This window comes from Melanostigma gelatinosum (assembly GCF_949748355.1).
Source record: "Melanostigma gelatinosum genome assembly, chromosome: 10".
NCBI lineage: Eukaryota > Metazoa > Chordata > Actinopteri > Perciformes > Zoarcidae > Melanostigma > Melanostigma gelatinosum.
Window position 1 is genome coordinate 11116067 of NC_136643.1, and position 20052 is coordinate 11136118.

General features: G+C 43.2%; 3 protein-coding genes across 5 annotated transcripts; 1 reads left to right on the forward strand and 2 right to left on the reverse strand.

Annotated features, from left to right (window-relative positions):
- Window positions 1-347: 347 nt before the first annotated feature.
- On the reverse strand, window positions 348-6089 carry cnot9 (CCR4-NOT transcription complex subunit 9). 2 transcript variants are annotated; one of them, XM_079277317.1, is made up of 8 exons: window positions 5724-6089; window positions 4847-5002; window positions 4589-4704; window positions 4189-4298; window positions 3970-4079; window positions 3588-3686; window positions 3370-3461; window positions 348-1112 (listed from the first exon to the last, which is right to left on the reverse strand). In XM_079277317.1, the coding sequence occupies exons 1-8, from the start codon at window positions 5739-5741 to the stop codon at window positions 944-946; spliced, it is 870 nt and encodes a 289-aa protein (XP_079133443.1). In that variant the 5' UTR covers window positions 5742-6089; the 3' UTR covers window positions 348-943. The 2 variants fall into 2 exon arrangements, with proteins under 2 accessions (XP_079133443.1, XP_079133442.1); XM_079277316.1 differs by having other exon boundaries at window positions 4847-5032.
- A 115-nt stretch (window positions 6090-6204) lies between these two features.
- On the forward strand, window positions 6205-17777 carry usp37 (ubiquitin specific peptidase 37). 2 transcript variants are annotated; one of them, XM_079277314.1, is made up of 24 exons: window positions 6205-6340; window positions 7194-7405; window positions 8171-8321; window positions 8933-9021; window positions 9109-9224; window positions 9518-9595; window positions 10070-10158; window positions 11021-11114; window positions 11279-11434; window positions 11682-11813; window positions 11942-12065; window positions 12214-12461; window positions 12594-12711; window positions 12824-12903; window positions 13088-13252; window positions 13439-13492; window positions 13995-14142; window positions 14228-14447; window positions 14574-14740; window positions 15123-15183; window positions 15388-15503; window positions 15641-15710; window positions 16039-16177; window positions 16276-17777. In XM_079277314.1, exons 2-24 carry the CDS (start codon window positions 7232-7234, stop codon window positions 16361-16363), a joined length of 2877 nt encoding a protein of 958 aa, XP_079133440.1. In that variant the 5' UTR covers window positions 6205-6340; window positions 7194-7231; the 3' UTR covers window positions 16364-17777. The 2 variants fall into 2 exon arrangements, with proteins under 2 accessions (XP_079133440.1, XP_079133441.1); XM_079277315.1 differs by lacking the exon at window positions 7194-7405 and having other exon boundaries at window positions 6218-6340.
- A 104-nt stretch (window positions 17778-17881) lies between these two features.
- Window positions 17882-20051, reverse strand: ybey (ybeY metalloendoribonuclease). Its single transcript, XM_079277318.1, has 4 exons — window positions 19479-20051; window positions 19164-19295; window positions 18797-18865; window positions 17882-18180 (listed from the first exon to the last, which is right to left on the reverse strand). The coding sequence occupies exons 1-4, from the start codon at window positions 19686-19688 to the stop codon at window positions 18085-18087; spliced, it is 507 nt and encodes a 168-aa protein (XP_079133444.1). The 5' UTR covers window positions 19689-20051; the 3' UTR covers window positions 17882-18084.
- Window position 20052: the final 1 nt, after the last annotated feature.

Sequence of the window (20052 nt, forward strand, 5' to 3'; positions counted from 1 at the left end):
TGAAAGCTCGTCAGTGTTCTGAGTGAGCACTCGGTGAGCGCAGGTGTGCCACTTTCTCTTCTGACTGATAAAGAATGATGGACCCAGTCTCAAACAAATTACTTCAGAACGTTTACTGCAATATCCTTCAACTTTTAAAAAACAGCGGTTCTTTATTTACATCACTAGTGACTATAACGGCTCAGCTGAGCTAATGCGACAACTAATTAATCAATGAAAAGTAGTTTTAATCATTGCTGGCCTGCCGTACACAGCCAGTTAACACAATGAACTCATCAAAGAAATCAGGTTTGCTAAACAGCTGCATGTAAACAGACCAAAGAAGAACAAAAAGAGACAACTAGTCAGAAGATTAAAAAGTCTTATTTGAAATGAGAGAAGCAAAAAAATAACAGTTCCTACTGTGAAGTGGAATGTTACAGAAAGTTACAGTGATAAACGGGGAAAGGAGAGAGCTGACCGATATATTGGTAGAGCTGATATTAACAACCGACACTAGCCTATCCGTGAGACATCAGTACTGATATGCTGACAGACATCCAGATACAAACTGCAGTGTGGTGAAATTTTGTTAAACAGAGAGAATGTCATACTCGGACATATCTTTCATGTTACGACATGAATGTCATAAACAAATACCAGCAAATATATCATTATTGGTTTTCATTTTTCCTCAAATATCAGTTATTAGTATCGGCTTTGAAAATCTACGATCAGTCCGGCTCTCAAAAAAAAGAAAGAAAAGATTTTCAGCTGTGAAGAAGTGACCGTGTGTGGAAGTGACATACTGGCAGAAAAAAACAACAACAACTGGTGTTATCCAAAAAGCAAATCTTTCTCCATTATGTCCTTCCCCTTTGTCTTACTGCCACGTTGGGCAAAAATACAAAATCTAGACGGTGATGAGAGTCCTCCTGTGTCGGCTGCAAACACTCCGTCCTCATCACTGCGGAGCCAGCGGGATGCCTCTGGCGTCGGTGACTTGGCCCTCCTGCAGGTTCTTCACCAGCTGTGCCAGCCAGCGCTTGGTGGTGGTGTCGTCCTTCAGCACCTGGGCAAAGGTGCTGTCTTTCAGCTGGTCTGGCAGACACTGACGCAGGGCTTCTCTGGCCCTGAGGAAACGAATACCACGTGTCACAAAAAATACCCACATACTTCTCTGTCAACGTCTGGCTCTAAAAGAGACAGCTTCTCATGTTGCATGGCTCCAAATGGAAGTGAGAGGTACACCGTCTTAAAAAAATATATTAAAAAAGAAGCTTTTTTGGAGGTTCTCCTGCTTATTATCACAGATCTATATTTCAGCTATAACCTTTCTTCTGCGATATGATTTCCTGACATGCATTATTAATACTACTTAAAGCAGGGATTCCCAAAGTGGGGTGCGCGCACCCCTGGGGGTGCGCGAGCTGCCTCTAGGGGGTGCGCGAGAGGAAAAGTGTAATGGCGGTCTGATGGTGTAATAATATTAAATATTAAAAAAAAATGTAATTTTAATTTAAAAGCTGTCAGGTGGGACATCTGAAGCTATCAGTCGTAAAAGAGGAGAGGGACAGAGAGAGAGAGAGGAATCGGAGGCGAGGGGAACGGAGAGGTGCAGCACAGACAAATCGGGAGCACATCGGCCCATCGCGGAGTCAAGGTGAAAAAGAGGAAACGAGAGTGAGCATCAGACTGGGAAAAAAGAGGAAATATGATGAAAAGTATCTGTGTCTGGGCTTCACTTGGATTGGCAACGCAGATTCCCCAAAGCCACAGTACGTGGTGTGCAGTGAGGTTCTGGCTAACAGTCTGAAGCTCTTATTTACGTCGCCACCTGAACACCAAGCATGCCAGTGCAAGCCAAAAGCCCCTTACATATTTTAAATCGAAATTGGAGGAGTTACAAAACAGCCAAAAACAACTGGAGTCTCATTCATGTGTTGGGTCTATAAATGACGCACTACGGGCTTCATATCTGGTCACAGAATAGCGAGAAAGGGGCTACCGCACACAATCGCCGAAGACGTGAGCTCGCCAGCTGCCAGAGAGATGGTGGAATGTATGATTGGGGAGAAAGAAGCAAAAAAGTTGGACATGATCCCGGTGTCCAACAACAGTGTGTCGCGCCGCATCGATGCTTTGTCCGAAGACATCCTGGCTACATTAGTCGCTCATTAATTGTAAATTAAATGTGATAATCTGCCTCTGAGCCTGTGCGTGTGTCCTCGCATCCGTATTGCTCTTTAAAAGTGACGCCTTGTGTCACTGAAAGTTATTGAAACTTTGTTGCAGTGTTTCAGGGCGTTTTCACACCTTCAGTTCATTTGCTTTGTTCTGATTCAGGGATTAATATGATACAATGTTGCAGTTGCCTTTGTTCGGTTTGTGTTCACACTGCAACATTTAACAGCGGACTAAATCTTGTAAACAAATGCCACGCGCGAGCAAACTGTTCTCTCATTGATCCGATTCTTATGCGGCTATGAAGGCTTAAAAGGCTTAAAAGGGGGGGGGGGGGGTGCGCGAACCCGGTCGGGATGTAGAAGGGGGTGCGCGGCCTAAAAAGTTTGGGAACCGCTGACTTAAAGGGATATATCTCACCTATTAGGTTGATATACTAAATATTGGCGGACTTAAAAAAGCCCAGTGTGTAGCATTTCTGGGGAACTAGTAGCAGGACTGAAATACAAGTATAATATCTGTGTTTTTGATCAGCGTATAAATCACCTGATCGCAGAGTCGCTGCCCATCTTTCGGCGCAGGCTGAAAACTCACCTCTTCAAGAAGTACTACCCTGAGCCTTCCACTTAGCACTTATTGTATTCGTATTAGTTTGTTCAAATCATTATCTCATCAATAATTTGTGTATAGACATTAGGTTCTGATCCCAGGCTGACATGTCACTAAACACTGGATTTGTGTAATGGCTCCTCCTAGTGGCAAGTACCGACAGTTACATTCTTCAGTCATATTCTCAGTCCTGTCTGAAGGTTCCAGAGTCATAAAGGGAGTAGGGGTATCATGGTATACTAGTGTTGATAACAGTGATATCTAAAAAAAAAAATGATATAGACATGTTAATAATAAACATTTGATAATATTGTGTAAATAATCTAGCGCCTGTTAAATCATTTGACATCTACAGTCATGGTTATAGACTTGTATTTTTAGTGTGATTCATTTGCCCAGAAAAGAGACAAAAAGACACAAATATATATTTATTTTGGCCACTATAATTTGTGGAGTAAAACTATGGTGAAAATCTGATATCGTGACGTCCCTATGAGGGACTTGAACCTACCGTACACAAATGACCAGCCAATCAAGAGGCAAAGGTAAAACAGGTGAGCACATGCGGCGTATCGCATCGGTTCAACTTTGCTCTACCTGAGATTGTCTGAGAGGCGAAGGTAGCAGCGGACGACGTGCTTCAACAGGCGAGCTGATGGTTCTTTAGAGAGCTGGAGCACCATTTTGCCCTGCAAAAAATAAATAAAATATATATGTATAAATAAATGTGCAATGGGGACTGCTGGGGCCAATGTTGCACTGTGCAGAGAGCCTCAAAACTCAATCACAATTCAGATGTTTCTCAAACCACTTACGAGGATCATGGCCACATGGGAGAAGCGTTCATAGGTCTGACATATATAGGCCAGCCCTGTGTCATCCAACAAGATCTTCTGCAGTATAAAAGTAGCAACCTGCCAGACAAAAGGAAGGGAAGAATGTTAGCCGACCGTACAACCCCATGAGGCACAGGAACATAGAAACATATGATTTATGTTTCTGGAACTGAAAAGACTAGAAAAAGACAGACAGTAAAATGAGCACGACAGCGGTTGTAAGAGCTCATATTTATAAATAAAAAGCAGCAGGTTAGGAGAGATGACACAGCGTTTTATCGATTACTGCATACAAACAGTCAAGTTAGGGTTCAGGTCAGTTAGAGGACCGTATGAAAAGAAGCTGGAACAGTTTCAGTACCGTCTTGGAGAGCTCACTCCCTGATTCCATGATGCGGAGACACAGCGGGATGATTTCGGTGGTGAGGAGGAAGTTAATCACTTCTTGTTCGTCCGTTTTGACCAGAGCACCTGCCGTAAACACAGAAACACAGCTCGGTGAGAACGACGACGACACCGATTTAATGGAAAAAAACATCATTTAAGAAACAAAACCCATAAAGCAGGAGGGGAGCGTTACCTATAACTCCGAGGCTGGTAAGTCGCAGGTACTCAAACGGACGTGTTTTGCTCACAGTGTGCAGAAAGGGATAAAGGAAAAGAGGGATGTGAGCAGCAAGAAAGGCCGACCTGGTGAAGGGACAAAGAAGTAAAAGTATTTTTAGAATCAACGTGACCAGACTCTTATATATCAGAGGTAAGCAGCAAGGTCCCTTTATACCGACATGGATTTTACTGACAAAGGAGACAAAAGTAAAGTATCTACAGTAACATTACAAGCAATTAACTGAACAGGGATTAAAAGCCCCAGTTCTTGGATGTGAGACGAATTCCTGTGTCAATAAAAAAAAGACATATTTAACAAAGTAAATGCCACAAAAACCACTGTCATTTTTTCCATTTAAAGAACTCCCTATTACCGTGTTTCTGGGTGTGAGGCAACACACTGCAGCAGTGCCAGGGCATTGCACACTCTGTTAGACTGGTGAGCTGTAAGCGTGGGTGGGTTTATAGATGGATAGATGTTCACTATTTCCTAATAAAAAGAGAAAGAAATAAGATGACAGAAATCAGTTAAACACATCTTTAAAAAGGCCACGCAACAGCAGATATAATGAACACCCATGTATACTAGGTAGCACAGCTAGGGATGGGACATGGGGGGGGGGGGGTCATACCTGCAACAGGGCAGCAATCGTGCCACAGGAGTGCCAGAGCATTGGGGCCAGGTCTGGCACAGACTCGCGCTTCTTGCTCAGCTCCAGCAAGGCATTCTCTCTGGTCTCCGGACTGGACAGCTCATTGATCCATTGGTAGATCTTCTCCCGGTCTACCTGGGCCAGAGCTGTGACGTTAGTAACAGCCTGTTTAAGGACGGGAAAACAGTCAAACGCATCCATTATCGCCATGCAGTTACACTTTGGATACAGTCAATATGAAGGTGTGAGAAAAGACAGTATCTGCCATTTTGCTTATCATAACAATACTTATCTTTACATATCTTATACGTGTTACAGCTACACATTATTGAAATCAATATATTCAACTATATCAGCTTCATCCTGGCGCCTCTGTGAATTAATTGACAGTTGTTTTCTGAGATCTACGTAAATTATTATGATGCCATCACCTAGTTATGTCAGATAAAGTACCGGTATGTATTTCGTCACAGACCCAACCATTGCAAGCTGTGCAGCCAAACACGGTCCAAAGCCACAAGCTATTTTAAGCTTCAAAAGATACCAAATGTGAATTTGGGGAAATACGAATACGTGGTGCAGAAGACATCTACAATATTTCCATTTGATGAAATGGTGTAACCATAAAAAACAACAACCATGGAGTCCTGGGAGTTACATATTTCCCTCGATATAAAACAATGATACAACTTAAATTAAGAGTTGAAACATGATACTCCATATATGTAGCTAATACTATCAGACAGTGTTGGACATCGTAGTTTACAATCAAAAGCAAAATATAACTGTAGAAAAGATTGTAAAAGTATGTTAAGGCAGCTGATAGCGCACATTACACTGATATTAAGATACTCACTGCTCCCGTGGCCAGCATTCTCTGAGCGTTGTGTGGTCCCGATGTGTCGTTTAAATGACTGTATCAGCTGAAGTGTGGTGTAGCAGCAAACTAACGTGGCTGCAATGAAACAAACTTGGCGAAACCAACACACAGCACGGGCAGCTAGCCCAAGCTAGCTGCTGACGTTAGCGCTAAATGTCTCGTCAAACGGAATCCAGTAGCTACGCGCGAACATCAACATCACAAACAACATAACTTCACATAAATATCAGCATAACAAAAGGTTAATATATTCCGTATCGATAACGGCTTCGATCGATTGACGGCTATTGACCAAATAACATTATCCAGCGGGTAGTTTTAGTTGGCAATGGAGGCAACCAACCTAAATACAAATCGCCAAGATATCGCGAGAGCAGGATCGGACGCACTCTCGGTGATCATTTCCGTTGTCAATTTTCACATTCCCGCCATCATCGCGCAGTGTTGCGAGGCGTCGTGTGCGGGTCCACTGTCAACAACATACGTACTAGGGAGCAGGTGAATGCCGGCAAAACTAACTTTCTGCCGTCGGAGGACCCACGGAGACATTACTGTGATTTTAAAGTTTCAAGACGACCACGTATCATCGACAGGTAAAGAACGGCGACGATTTAATCAAACTGTGAGAGTGTTTTCATCACCAAATTACAATCAGGCAAATTAGCCAGTTAGCTAGTTCCCGCTAGCATACTAGCCGACTTGCTAATGTCGGCCTCCCCTCCATTCAGCGTCTGTAGATGAGGGGACGACATCTACATCCCATATATTCGGCTTGTCTGTAACGTTTGTCACCCTAGCTGACTATTTTTGTGACGGTTCGTCTTGTCAGAAAAACGTTAACCAAGCAAGAAGTGAGGAGCGCTGGTCGCACTGTGTCGCGCATCTTCGCTCGTCTTTGCTGCCGCGGTTCAGAGTGGCCATCGGGTTAGTTTGACGGCTAACGCAGACCGGGCTACATTGACTCTTACGGAACTGCTAGCCAGCTAACACAAGTGGCTTGAGTTCCTCCACTTCGTCAAACGTTCACCCATGTCAGTCAAACATGTTGCTGCGAGTGTACAGTCTATTTTAAAGTGTGCTGTGTTTTAGCTGTTGTGCTAACGTTATGCTGCATGTGGTTGAGTTTGTTGTGACTTGAAACAAGCGCTCAGTAGTAAACCGCTGCACGTAGCAACTTAGCTTAATTAAGTTATTTATATTTTTCATCAGCTGAGTAATAGAAACATCGCGAATAACAAGTGTTTTGGGGAGTTTTAAAAAGAAATGTGTGTAGTTTATCATTGAGAGTATGGTAAATCGGTGGCACTGATGTGGTTAAAGCGCGACATTTACAATCTAAATCGATGTAGACTAGACACAGATGGTGGGCTGTAAATGACACACTTGTGGTTGTAATGACATTGATTATTTAATTTCCCTCTTGTATCGGATTTGTTTGATCACAAGTCCCAGCCTCCAAAAGTGCACCAACTGGATAGTAAGCCATGTCAACCATAGTGCCCAAACTGTCCAGCGGTGGCGCTGTAAAGATCCGCTTGAGCAGCATGGACATGGGCACCACCAGATGGAAGGAGGGGACTTTTGAGATTCTGGAAAAGGACAGCAAAGTCAACCTGTGTATACGATTCAGCTGTGGCGGAGCTTCCAAAACCTTCCAGGTATTGTTCAGTTTGCAGATACTCAATAACGGGTGCAGCTGTGAAAACATTGGTTGGATTCTGAAGCATTTGTTACGTTTTTCATTGTGATATTTTGAGATCCACCACTTGAATATTTGAGAGTCTCGTCTTCAGAGCAGTCTTGGTTGTTTCTCCCTTTTATGATAAACATATCGGAGGCTTCAGGGACATCCGGTGATATGGATGCTAGCCGTTTGTTGATGCTTGTACTTTACTCTGCAAGATTAAGTAATGGCTCGCTTGTACAACAAGCATTAAGATACAATTTCAAGGGTTTGGAAGCATTGATGCTGAAAAATGTACAAAAATGAAACGTCTAACTCAAGTTAGGAAGGAACACACCTCAAAGACCATAGTGTAAATTCATTTCAGCGTAACATTAACAGACTACTAAAGTATTCAATTGTAATTATTTCTGGAAAAATGTATGAGATGGATAAATAAAACTATAATTAATCAATTAATTTGACCCTATTCAGTGTTTGTCCTATATTTATTATATCTGAATTATGAGCGCCGCTGCTAACATGTCACAACAGCTGAGGAGAGACGGGTGAAGCTAAGTTGATGTTGTTTTTTTGTTTTTAGCTGAGCTTGCCCGGAGAATATATCTGAAGTGTTAATTTTTAACAACAAAAATAGAATGCGGCAGAATGAGTGTCTTCATTCCCCCGTACTCATCCGCTGGCCCAAAGCAGACGAGATCGTGCAAACACTAATCTAGTTTTCTTTTCTTGCCCTCAGCTGAGCCAGAACTTGAAGACTGTGAACCAGAATGTGAGCCGAATCATGCTGACTTTGAAGGACAGCAGTGTCATCGTGCTCGACAAGATTCCTCCGAGTTTGCTTCAGAAGACTAAAGAATACCTGGAAAAGCTGAAGCTGGGAAAGCCAAGTAATTACACCACTGCTCATTTTAAGAAGTTGCAAAGCTTTGTTGATGGTCCGCAGCACGATGGAAACCAAAGGAAAGTCTGTGATATTGACTATCATGGTTTGTGATTGAGCCGGGTACAAAGTCATTATTTTAGTCATAGCTTTGCTTTAGCTGTATTTCTCATGGTCATGTTGAATTGGTACAGAGACAAAGAGGGGCATTACTTTTTCTTCCTCTTATTAATAATGAACAATGAGCAATTCATTTAAATACACATACACAGTATTACAAAAATAATGACTGTTTTTTTTCAGTTGGACTTTGACATATCCTTAATTAAAGAATTGCCAGATTAGATAAAGCATCAAACTGTTAAGTCCTGTTACATTTGATTCTGATGTGAGTTTGTCCTGCTCCTTCTACTCCTGATACTGTGTGATACTGTGTAGTTGCCTTTGATTTTGATAACCAGTCTCTTCTTAAAGAACATGGGTACGTCTAAAGATAACAACACCAGTACATTTTAGATAATTGCCGTGGTATCGTCTCAGTGTTGTTATAGAGTAATATAAAGTGTTGTATTTCACGTGCTTTGACCTGATTTCTTTGTTCTTTTTTTAACTTGGCAGTTTTAAAATCATCCCATGGAAGTGCAAACTTCAGTGTGCTCGGGAACCGCTCTGCGAAAAATGACACCAATCCCTCAGGGGAGAGACAGGTGAGCAAGAAAATGCCACGTTTTCTTAACTTTAAATTAAGAGACGTGTGCACCGACATTTGACTGAAGTTTCCTAACCTCTTCCAGACTACGCCAAGGCGGCAGAGTGCAGAAGGCAGAGAGGACACGACACCGCGGAAGCCCCTGGGCAGCCCGAGCAGAGCTGTCTCCACTCCCACTCGCACCGGACTCGCTGAGAACAGGTATGGTGGAAATCCATGTTGCTGTCAATATGCAAATTATGTCATGTGATCAATTTGATGAGGCGATGAAGCTGGGCAACATTACAATGGAGCTCAGCCTGTGTTGTGTTCTTTCTACCGATAACAGGCCCTTGGCAGGCATTCCTTGTGACGATCTTCCTGTGTATGACCGATGTCCTAATGGAGAACTTTGATGCCTGTCATTAGCTGTCATGGTTTTGTCTTTCTTTCCAGTTTAGGATTGGTCGGTTCAGGTCAGTAACATGAATTGTTCCGTGTCACTGTTTTTCCAGGAGCGAGAAGAGAAAGAGACTCCTGACCTCAGAAAGTGACCTGACTGAGGACTACCCCAAGGAAAATGACTCATCAAGGTAAAAGCTACACGCCTCACTGCCCACACTGAACTCCAGTGGGTGGTGGATACGCATGCAATGACCTGACTTCAGAAACCTTTTGTCTCTGTCTCTGGTGAAAACAAGGACACCAGTATGTATGTATGTATGTATGTATGTATGTATGTATGTATGTATATACATATATGTCCTGCTCCTTCTACTCCTGATACTGTGATACTGTGTAGTTACTACACACTATATATATATATATATATATATATATATATATATATATATATATATATATATATATATATATATACATACACACATACATACATACATACATACATACATACATACATACATACATACATACATACACACACACACACACACAGAGGACTGTAAAGTGTTTTATTTGCATGAACAATGGCTTTCATTGGCAGAATGGAGTTTTAGATTCCACAGTCAGGTAACATCCAACAATCGACGTACTTATATCCTTAGCAACAACAAGGCCACTTCGGACCCATCCAGGAAGTTTCTGCTGAGCTGCAAAGAGAAGCTGAAGCAGGCAGAAGAGAACCGGAGCTCAGGTAAACCTCGACATCCACAACTCTGCAGCAATACTTTCTATATGTTGCTGCTGATGTCTTTTTTTTTATACTTCAATATTTTTATTATGGTTTTTTTTTTTTTTTTTTTGCAAAGAAAAACAAAAACACATCCTAAACAAGTAAGAAATAAAACTAACAATTCATGCACCTGGCAAAAGGCCAGGAGGAAATACATTTAAACAAATAATTAAATTAAACAAAAACAAAATACATCAAAACAACCACGCAGCATGCCAACAACATTGTCCGTCACTCGTGTCAACCATAACTTCAGGATCAGATATCAAAATTATATATTGGAAGAGTTCTATACACAGCAATATTTATGTTAAGGTCAAGATTTTCACAGATAAAGTAGCATCCTGTTTGAAGCGAGTACCTGTCTTCTTAAAAGATATCAGCTTCAGCAATGAACAGAGTAAAAAAACCCTGTGTGAGGTTAGGGAGGGCAAATCACCAGCCAAGTTCTTATTCTGACAAATATTTGGTCCATTTTGTCCATCTTGCTATGTATGCGTCTTTCCTTAATCTCAGTAGGAAAGTCAGTCTTTCCATATCGTGAATTTCTTTCATGATTTCAATCCAATTTTCGACTGAAGGTGGGTCGGTTTGTAGCCACTTGCGAGTAATAGCTTTTTTTTGCTGCTACCGTTAATATTTTCAGGAGGTATCTGTCGTTTCCTGTTATTCCTTCTGGTAGATCACCAGAATAAAAGCTTTGTTACAGTAAACAAGTCTTTGTAGTTTGTGTTTTATTTGAAACTTTACAGAATTTGAATGTACAGAGCATCAACCTGTGAATTCAGACCTAAAACTGACTTCGTGCCTCGCTCACCCTCAGCTCCGCTGGGTTCAACTCCCCTTCAGCCGACGTCGTTCTACGGGAGCCGCTCTGTGACGAAAGACTACAGCCAGAGCCACTCCTTCTTGGACAGGCGAGTTTCTGAGCTAAAATGCACAAGCTAGCGTTGTTCTCAAAATTGAATTGAGAAATGTTAGTTGTACTTCAACGTAATTGTCAAGTTGAAGCATCCAATCATTGTGGGGCCAGAGATTCACATCTGTCTAATCCCCCCCCCCCCCCCCCCCCCCCCCCCAGGCCATCCAGCACAGCTCAGACCACGACAGCCAAGAGAAGCCTCATGCTGCCCAATCACTCCACTCCCTTCAAGAAGGTGCGCACCTCTCTGGACTACAGTGGCTGGAACAAGCAGCGGCCCTCCACCCTGGCCCAGCCTCAGCCCCCGCTGCAAGGGTAAGAATCAGCCACATGTGAAGAGAGACTGGACTGCACTTATTTTGGATGCTGTGAACCCAAAGGATGACCAAGGAAAATCAGAAAAAGCTGTTTATGGGAGAGAGAAAAAAATGTCTCCCATGAAAACCATGTCTCTGTACACCCTGGAAGGAGTTGTGTTGGAAATTCTGTTATCCAAATTCAAGGCCATACATCATTTCACTTTCATCCATTGTGTAAATCCTGTCGTTCATAATTATGCCAGATTTTCCAACCTGGGCAACACTTGCTACATGAACGCCATCCTGCAGTCCCTCTTCAGCCTGCCGTCCTTCTCCAGCGACATGCTGAGGCAGAGCATCCCGTGGAAGAAGTTGCCCATCAATGCATTGCTGAGGTACGACGCTAGTCTCTGTAGACTCGGCAAGAATCATTCCTTCATTCATGCGTTCGTTAGTGGACTCCTTTTGAAAAAAAACCTGCCTAAAAGTCTTTTATTCTGTGCGATGTCTTCGCTGCCTGCAGGCGTTTTGCTCACCTTATGGTGAAGAAGGACGTGGGCTGTCCAGAGACTAAAAAGGACCTCTTGAGGAAAGTGAAGAGTGCCATCTCCTCCACGGCTGAGCGTTTCTCTGGAAACATGCAGAATGTAAGATGTCCCTCTAGAATCAATGGTTCAGAGCAGTTGTTGCAGATCGGTCTGTCTCAGTTTTGTACGTCCCGTCGGTACATAACCCTCCTCTTACATCCATTAATTGTGCTTAATTCAGTTCCGTGCGTGTCCCGTTGTTTCCCAGGATGCTCACGAGTTCCTGAGCCAGTGTTTGGACCAGTTAAAGGACGACGTGGAGAAAATGAACAAGAGCTGGACAAACGAAGCCGCGGCGTCCTCGTCGTCCTCTGCGGCGTGCGAGAATGGCCAGGAGGCGACGTCGCCGGCAGCCAAGGCGGAGCCCGGCGAGGAGACGGACACCTCGCGCCTCTACACCTGCCCCGTGGCGGTCAACATGGAGTTTGAGGTGCAGCACACCATCACCTGCAAAGGGTGAGAGGCCCGGCTCCTGCTTGATCACCTGAGTTTATCATTGCCATGTGTCTTTTGTAATGTATTTGACAATAAGTGATTGTGGCTCTGGAGAAAATAAATGTTCATTTCTGCTTTCATGGTGTTTTGCAGATGTGGCGAGGTCGTTACCAAGCGGGAGCAATTCAACGACTTGTCCATCGACCTCCCGCGGCGGAAGAAAACCCTCCCGCTCCGCTCCATTCAAGATTCTCTGGATCTCTTTTTTAGGGTAAGAAAATTCCTCTTTGTCCACCTTCAAAGCTTGTTATATTCATTTAGTGAGCAACTAGATGTATAACTATTCAATGTGTCATGATAGAAGTTACTTTTTCCTGTTGCAGATGGAGGAAATTGAGTACTCGTGTGAAAAGTGCAATGGGAAATCAGCGACTGTTATGCATAAATTCAGCAAACTGCCGAGGTATTGGGGGTACAATGCAAAGATGTCACATTCAGCTTCAAATGCTTGCAGTTGAACATATTTCAGTGTCGAGCAGACACGCACACACACTGCATTTCAAACGTTAGATTAGCACCACAGCTGGTACTTCCTGTAAGCATCCGTCGATCACTGCTGATGTGTGATGGCTGTGTTCTACCCGCAGGGTGCTTATCCTCCACCTGAAGCGGTACAGCTTTAACGCTCAACTGTCTATGAACAGCAAGCTGGGCCAGCAGGTGGTGATCCCCCGATACCTGACCCTGCTGTCCCACTGCACCGAGTCCACACGACCCCCCTTAAGTCTCGGCTGGAGCTCCCAAACCTCCATGTAAGAAATCCTAAACGCAGTGAAATAAAATGTATGAATAATAACTTTAAACATTTACATCCTGAGCTTTTGGGTGATTCAGTAGGGTTTTCAGTAAAGTTTTTTCTTTTTTTGACTTTGATGCATTACATTTGGCTGAGAGATGAGAACAAAGGTTTGTAAACTTTTTCACGTTTCTCCTCAAAGGTCAAGAACACTCAAAACATCTCAAATGGTCAACTCCTCCACAGCACCTCTCCGGTACGTACCGCCAGTTCAAACAATGACGCATCCCTCTAAGATGGCTTTGACGTCTTTAGACCTTAAAGCCATATATGATATAATGCATGACTTTGTCCTCAAATGGCATCAAGAAATATGGTTTTAATGGGTTTCAATAGGAACATCTTTGTCCTGAAGTGTTTGTATTTTGGCTACGCAGTTTATTGCTGGACCCGAGGTTGAACATCCAAAATGAAAATAAATAAAGAAAGCTCAGACCATCTTAAAACGATGCCACACATTGGCGTAGCCAAAATGATCACATGACCACAGCTTTAGTAACGCTCTTAAGTGTGCTGCAACTTGTTCTCTGTTCCACCGACTTAATAAATTGTGTGTAGCAAACCATTGGTAGTTATACAAACAGTGTCATCTGTCACATATTGCATGAGTAAGAAAATGTCCTAAATTGTGCCCAGACTTGATTTTACTATTTGCTTATAAATTCAAGCACTGAGCTTATGTGCGTGTGTGTGTGTAGAAGGATTGGAGGGAAGGTGTCCAACTCCAGCTGCACCTCTATTCTCTTGGACTCCGACTGTGAAGAAGAGCTGAGCAGAAAGGTGATCACGAGCCGCAAGCGCCGCCTCAGCAGCTGTCTGCCCGACGATGACGACCGACCGGAGGAGGTGAGCAATATACTGACCACGTCGGTTATGATTCAGCCTCCCGTTGTGTCCGTCGCTGTTTGGACACCGTTGTGTGTGTCCTCAGAGAGGAGCAGCGATAGACTCTGCAGACTTGGGTGGCATAAACGACGATGAGATGCTGGCAGCCGTGCTGGAGATGAGTCGTCAAGAGGCAGGGCTCTCGGATCCGCCCCCCCTGGAGGATGAGCCAACCAGCAGCCCGGACACAGGTTTTGGGGATACAGATGCCCATGACCTGGCCTATCACACAGATCTGCTGGAAACAGACAGCAAACAGCCTTCAGGTAGTCTAGGGTTTATACAGGGGGCAGTCCAGTTTTAATTTAGTCTTTTAAAAATGAAACGCAGTATAATAGAGGGGTTCTATCACCAGTAGGTAACTGACTTGTGTACGGGTCGATCTTGTGTAGATGTGCTGGATTCCCTGGACTTGACCATGGATGAGAACAAGGAGAACCAGACCCCAGAGAGCGTGCAGCAGCAAGGTGAACTGGACTGGGTGCAGCAGTACAGTCTGGATCAGGAGAGAGAGGAACAGGAGTTACAACAGGCTCTGGCTCAGAGCCTCCAGGAGCATGTAAGACTACATGACATCTGCAGGGCTTTCCTTTAGGAACGGCGCGATGGCGCGTCTAAATACTATCGTAGCGCCACGATGCCATGAAATGACCTGCGTCAAATATGTAAACTAGAAGTACGACTAGAGGTACTTGAGGAAACCATCATTTGTAAGAAATCCTTATCGAGTAACGCTACGTTGTTACTATCCAGGCTGAACCGGTGTTACATTAAAGTGCTTTCTTTTGTTTACTTTAAGGATCAGTTTATGTCATGGCAATCATCGAATGAGCAAGCAGGCATCAAACACCCAGCATGCATTACCTGAGTGAAGGAGCCATGTTGAAACTTCTCGCCCTAAATGTCATTGTAACACGGTGTCTCCCCCTCACCCCATACAGGAGGCCCAGGAGCTGAGAGAGGATGATGATCTGAAGAAGGCCACCGAGCTCAGTTTGCAAGGTATGAACCACGAGCGACTGAATGTTGAGTAGCCGACATAATCACTCGAACGCAGACATTTTTTGGCTGTTGTTGAGCATCTTCGGCAGACCAAGGACCATCGATGTTTTGTTAAGGTGTCGGCAGTACTAGTCTCTGGCAGATATTTGAGTCATTGCTTGGACAATGCCTGACCACTATCAATATCTCCTTCTCACACAACAGAATTTAACAACTCTCTGCCTGAGCTCTTGTGCTCAGACGATGATTCTGGCAACGAGGACGTGCTGGACATGGAGTACACTGAAGCAGAGGTTGAGAACCTGAAGAGGAACGCTGAGGTACCAACGTCTGCCCTATCATTGGTCTATCATAAGTAGCTAACTGTTCTAGCTGTATTCATAATACACAGTATAGATGGGAAACACTGAGCCGTTTTGATTCTCAGTAACCCGATTATGAATGTTGTGATCCACAGAGCGGAGACGTGGCCAACTCCTTCAGACTCATCAGTGTCGTCAGTCACATCGGGAGCAGCTCCTCCTCTGGTGAGCACTCAAGTGTTTGTCTGCTGCGGCCGAGAGACGCACCAATACTCCCTCACATAGGAGACAACAGGCCGATGTGCCATTAATTTAATAAATAACATTCTATACAGAGATATCGATGTATTTATTTGTTTGATTTTGTTTTAAAAAAAAAACATACCTAATGTTTCCTGACACATTAAAGAATGATCCCAGTCACTTCCACACAGTGAGGCATACAGCTTATTAAACACTGGTCTCGGATCAGTATTCTGTATTGGGCCTGAAAGGTTAGATTGGTGTGTCCTAACCTCCATCTGCCACAAATGCTCTTTATTTCCCACCACAGGCCACTACATCAGTGACGTGTACGACATGAAGAAGCAGTCGTGGCTGACCTACAACGACCTGGATGTGTCGCGCACACAGGAAGCCGCCGTACAGCGAGACCGGGACCGCAGTGGATACATCTTCTTCTACATGCAAAAGTGAGTGTCTCACAATGAAGCCGGTGGGCCTTACACGAGTTGGCTGTGTGTGTGTTTCCCCTGACACTTTTTTTTTTTTTTACCTTGTGTGTCCTCAGGGATGTGTTTGAGCAGCTGTCTGAAATGGAGCGATCTGGAGTCAACACTGCTCCAGAGGCGGGAAGGAGCGTCCTGCAGCCCCTCTGAACCGCAGTAGTGGGAGCGCTCCTCTGAACAAACTCCAGTACTACTGATTGCCGTCCTTCTGTGGCCATCTTCAGGCACTTCTCCTCCTCTACAAAGAACGCTCAACGCCCTGCTAACTTAGCACCCGTGACGCGGGTGCTTAACTGTCAAGACTCTTTAAGAAACCAGAAAATGCAGTTAAAAATGTTCAGTGGATCAAATTTTGCCTCCATCTTTTTGGAGGCTGGAGTTTTACTTTGCTATGATTTTTATCAAACCCTTTTGTAAAGTTTCCTTTCTTCGTTTGTCTCTTGATACACTTCTTCCAACTCTAAAGCCGTTCACTCTGGCTTTCACTTAAAATGCAACTAGCGAGCACCAGATGCTACTGGTGCTTTATGGATTGTATGTTTTGCAGACCCTTTATTTCCCATGTAAACTAAATAAAGATATATTCTATGTTGGAGTATAAGCTATTCTAGAGTTAGCGGGGGTGTTGTATTTAGCGGGTACATTTTGGTGCAATATTTATGTTCTGGCTCAATTCAAATGAGCTTTCTGTCCGAGCGTGTGGATGTTTCCCCAACTTGTTTTTTGTGCGTGACATGAACTCGTGTGTAGTTTCCATATTATAGATTTGAAGAAGATCTGTATGCTTAACAACAAAGCCTGTTTCTTACTGAGCTTCTCTCAGTAAAGCCTACCTTATTCTTTTGGGGATTTTGACTTTGTGCCTCCCAAAGAACTTTTATATGTATACAAGCTTTACTTTGAAAGTTGTACAACCTTATTGCTTTTGGATAAGTCTGTCAATCCTCGACAATGTGCAAGTAAGTTTTTTTTTCTCCCTTTATAGAAAGCCAACAGATTTTCTATTTATTGCAACATACGGTTAATGTTAATTAACCCATCAACCTGCCATGGCGAAAATGAGTAATTTATACTAGAGCACCAGGAAAGCTAGCGGTCGCCTTTAAATTCACGGCCAGTATTCAGTATTTGGCACTTTAAACCTCTGCTAACCTGTTCAACTAGTAGTAGCTACCCGGCGTGCTTGCTTCTGTACTTGACACTGGTTGTTCAGCTTCTTTTGTTACCGCTGTAAAATAAATTAAATCACATTTCAGTAAACCGTGACTAATGTGCAGTGTTGGAGCATGCCATCTGTTGGTCATATTCAAATTATTTCCTGAACTCAACAGAAGAAAGTCTGATACAGCATTGTAAAACATGGGTAACAAAAAGTAATCTGGATGGACCAGTTGAGATTGACACCCAGTTTCAGGAAGTGTGCATTATTAGGACTCCTTGCATGATGAACGTGCACACGCCTGGTTGTAAGAGCAGGTAAAGTTCCAAATTCATTCACCTTTTATTTTTTTTAATGTCAGCATTTCTGAAACATCGCTCTCCTGAACGTTCCAAATGCCGTGTAAAGAGGGTCAAATGTCTTTGTGAAGTAAAAATGAACCACTTTCTTTTTCTACCCTTCATACACAGCTGACTCTTCCTAAAGCAGATTTTAATAAAATACTACAGTGAAAGTGCACAGACTTTTTAATTTGATGTTTGAAAGGACATCCACGCTCACTCTGCGGCCAGGTGATTAAAGTCCTTCAAAAGCAGTGGCCGCAGATTTGTGATTGTGTAGAACGCAGCACGGCGGTGAATACAGTCAGGATACCGAACAACAATATCGAGCGCCACAGTGCAAGTGTAAAGGGAGCAGGTACTCGTCACCGTCAGCTGTCCTGGCTGCATCGCTTCATCAGTGGCTCCAGATGTCTCCCCGTGAGTCTGTTGTACTCATTTAGAATGTAGCTCTCCTTCTGCAGCATCTGAAAACAAATTTTGGTGTCATTTCTTCACAGTGTGACCAACCAGTCGGATTTTAATTAGCATATATATATATAAAATTCAACAAAATCATCTGGGTAGCACCCAAGCAGCATAAACGCAAGCAGCATAAACGCAAGCCAGTCATATCACACAGATCATCAATAATGTTGACAGTGTTGGAGAGTTAAACGTGTGTGTTGCGCTTTATATGCTTGAGAGATGAAACAGAATGCATTTCATCGATGGACAGGAGGCAAATGAGACTCATCTCCAGCTGGTTTGCTCATGTTTTACAGTTAAAGGGCCAGTACACCCAAATAAATAAACAAAAAACGTCTTTCCTTATTACCTCCATCGATATCTAGCCAATTTTTTCTGTTTGTTTGTTCTGATCTGCCTCTAAGATGTATGCCTCCACCCCTATTCAATGAAACATGTTTTTTTTTGGTTCTCTCATCTTTAAGAATGAAATCTGAATAATATGGGGAGGCAGAAATGTCACAAATGCATCTGGGCACATAAAACCAGAACTATCTGCATGGCTACATAACACACTAGAGAAGCTTTGGGAGAAATGTTACATTGCAAAAAAAAAAAAAAAGTTCCCATACAAACCTCAGTCCATTCTTCCTCTGTCTCATGTCTGTAGCCCAACAGGTGACAGATACCGTGTGCAGTGATAACCTAAGGCAGAAGAGGAACAGTTAATGTCAGCTAATGTCACTGCACACAAACATAGAATTATTTATTAAATGTATTGTGCATCATGAAAGAAAGTGCCACTGCAAATCTGAACACATGACAGTTGGTGGAATTCAATAACACTAATATATATATATATATATATATATATATATATATATTATACATACATACATACATACATATATATACAAAACACGTCTTGCTGCTTTTCTAAGAGGTGCCACAACTAAACTGTTAGACGACATCAAACATGGCATACAGTGCTGCAGCTACTCACAGCGAGGGCTCCGTGCAGATCCAGGGAGTCCTCGTTACACTGCTTCATCACAAACTCTACTCCCAAGAAAATGTCCCCAAGGTTCAGTTCATCTCTATGAAGGGGGCAAGGCAGTTTACCAGGCCTCAGATCCTACAAAAAAAAAAAAGTGTACCATTTCAACTGATTGTTTCAATAAGTCAAATAAAATAATCCCCCTCCCACCAGATTCCAGTTGGTTTATTCTTACGGAAGAGGGAAATATGTAACGTCAGCCCAGTTAATACTCAATGAGAGCAATACTGTCCTATTTGCATGTAAATTGGTCATATTTACCTCGTAGAATGGAAATGAGAGGACATCCGTGGGCACATTTTTCTTTCTGTAAATTTTATTAATTTGCTGAATCCTGTGGTTATCCACGCAAACGATGCCTAGGTCAAACTTATGGATGCCCAGTATGTGCCTCAGTGTATCAACATCCTTGCGCAGTCTGGCGCGGCGAAGAGGCACCACCTTTTGGAGATTCCGTAGTACTACTCCCATTTTAAAACCCGGCGTAAACAGAGAAAACAGGCTATTTAAAAAAAATATATTGGAGACATAGGTTTATGCTGAAAACATAACCCACCTCCGACAACGGTTAGTAATTAAATTTAACTTGTAATTCTGTGGCAGTCAGTTCACGAGAAGAGTTGGTCAGCTTCGCGTTAGCCGCGAGCGATGTTCAGCCATTCCGGTCCGGCAAAATTCAAGGTGACACCGCGGTAGCAACATGGAGGACCCCAAACGGATTATTTACCCTTTCTCTGGGTTGTTTGTATATGACAGTGAAGTTGAGAGAAGTTAAACATATTTTGTCGTCGAAGGAAAATGGTCCCTCGCCCATTCATTCGCTCAATGAACCGGT

Excerpts from the sequence above, each read along its gene's own strand:
- usp37 (XM_079277314.1), top strand. The coding sequence starts at position 7,232 with ATGTCAACCATAGTGCCCAAACTGTCCAGCGGTGGCGCTGTAAAGATC. Across the intron at positions 9,225-9,517 it reads ACCGGACTCGCTGAGAACAG|GAGCGAGAAGAGAAAGAGAC; the intron begins GTATGGTGGAAA and ends CTGTTTTTCCAG. Across the intron at positions 12,066-12,213 it reads TCTCTGGAAACATGCAGAAT|GATGCTCACGAGTTCCTGAG; the intron begins GTAAGATGTCCC and ends GTTGTTTCCCAG.
- ybey (XM_079277318.1), bottom strand. The coding sequence starts at position 19,688 with ATGGGAGTAGTACTACGGAATCTCCAAAAGGTGGTGCCTCTTCGCCGC. Across the intron at positions 18,866-19,163 it reads ATCTGCACGGAGCCCTCGCT|GTTATCACTGCACACGGTAT; the intron begins GTGAGTAGCTGC and ends CTTCTGCCTTAG. Across the intron at positions 18,181-18,796 it reads CAGAGGAAGAATGGACTGAG|ATGCTGCAGAAGGAGAGCTA; the intron begins GTTTGTATGGGA and ends ATTTGTTTTCAG.
- cnot9 (XM_079277316.1), bottom strand. Across the intron at positions 3,462-3,587 it reads CCCATGTGGCCATGATCCTC|GGCAAAATGGTGCTCCAGCT; the intron begins GTAAGTGGTTTG and ends TATTTTTTGCAG. Across the intron at positions 1,113-3,369 it reads CGCCTCTCAGACAATCTCAG|GGCCAGAGAAGCCCTGCGTC; the intron begins GTAGAGCAAAGT and ends TCGTTTCCTCAG.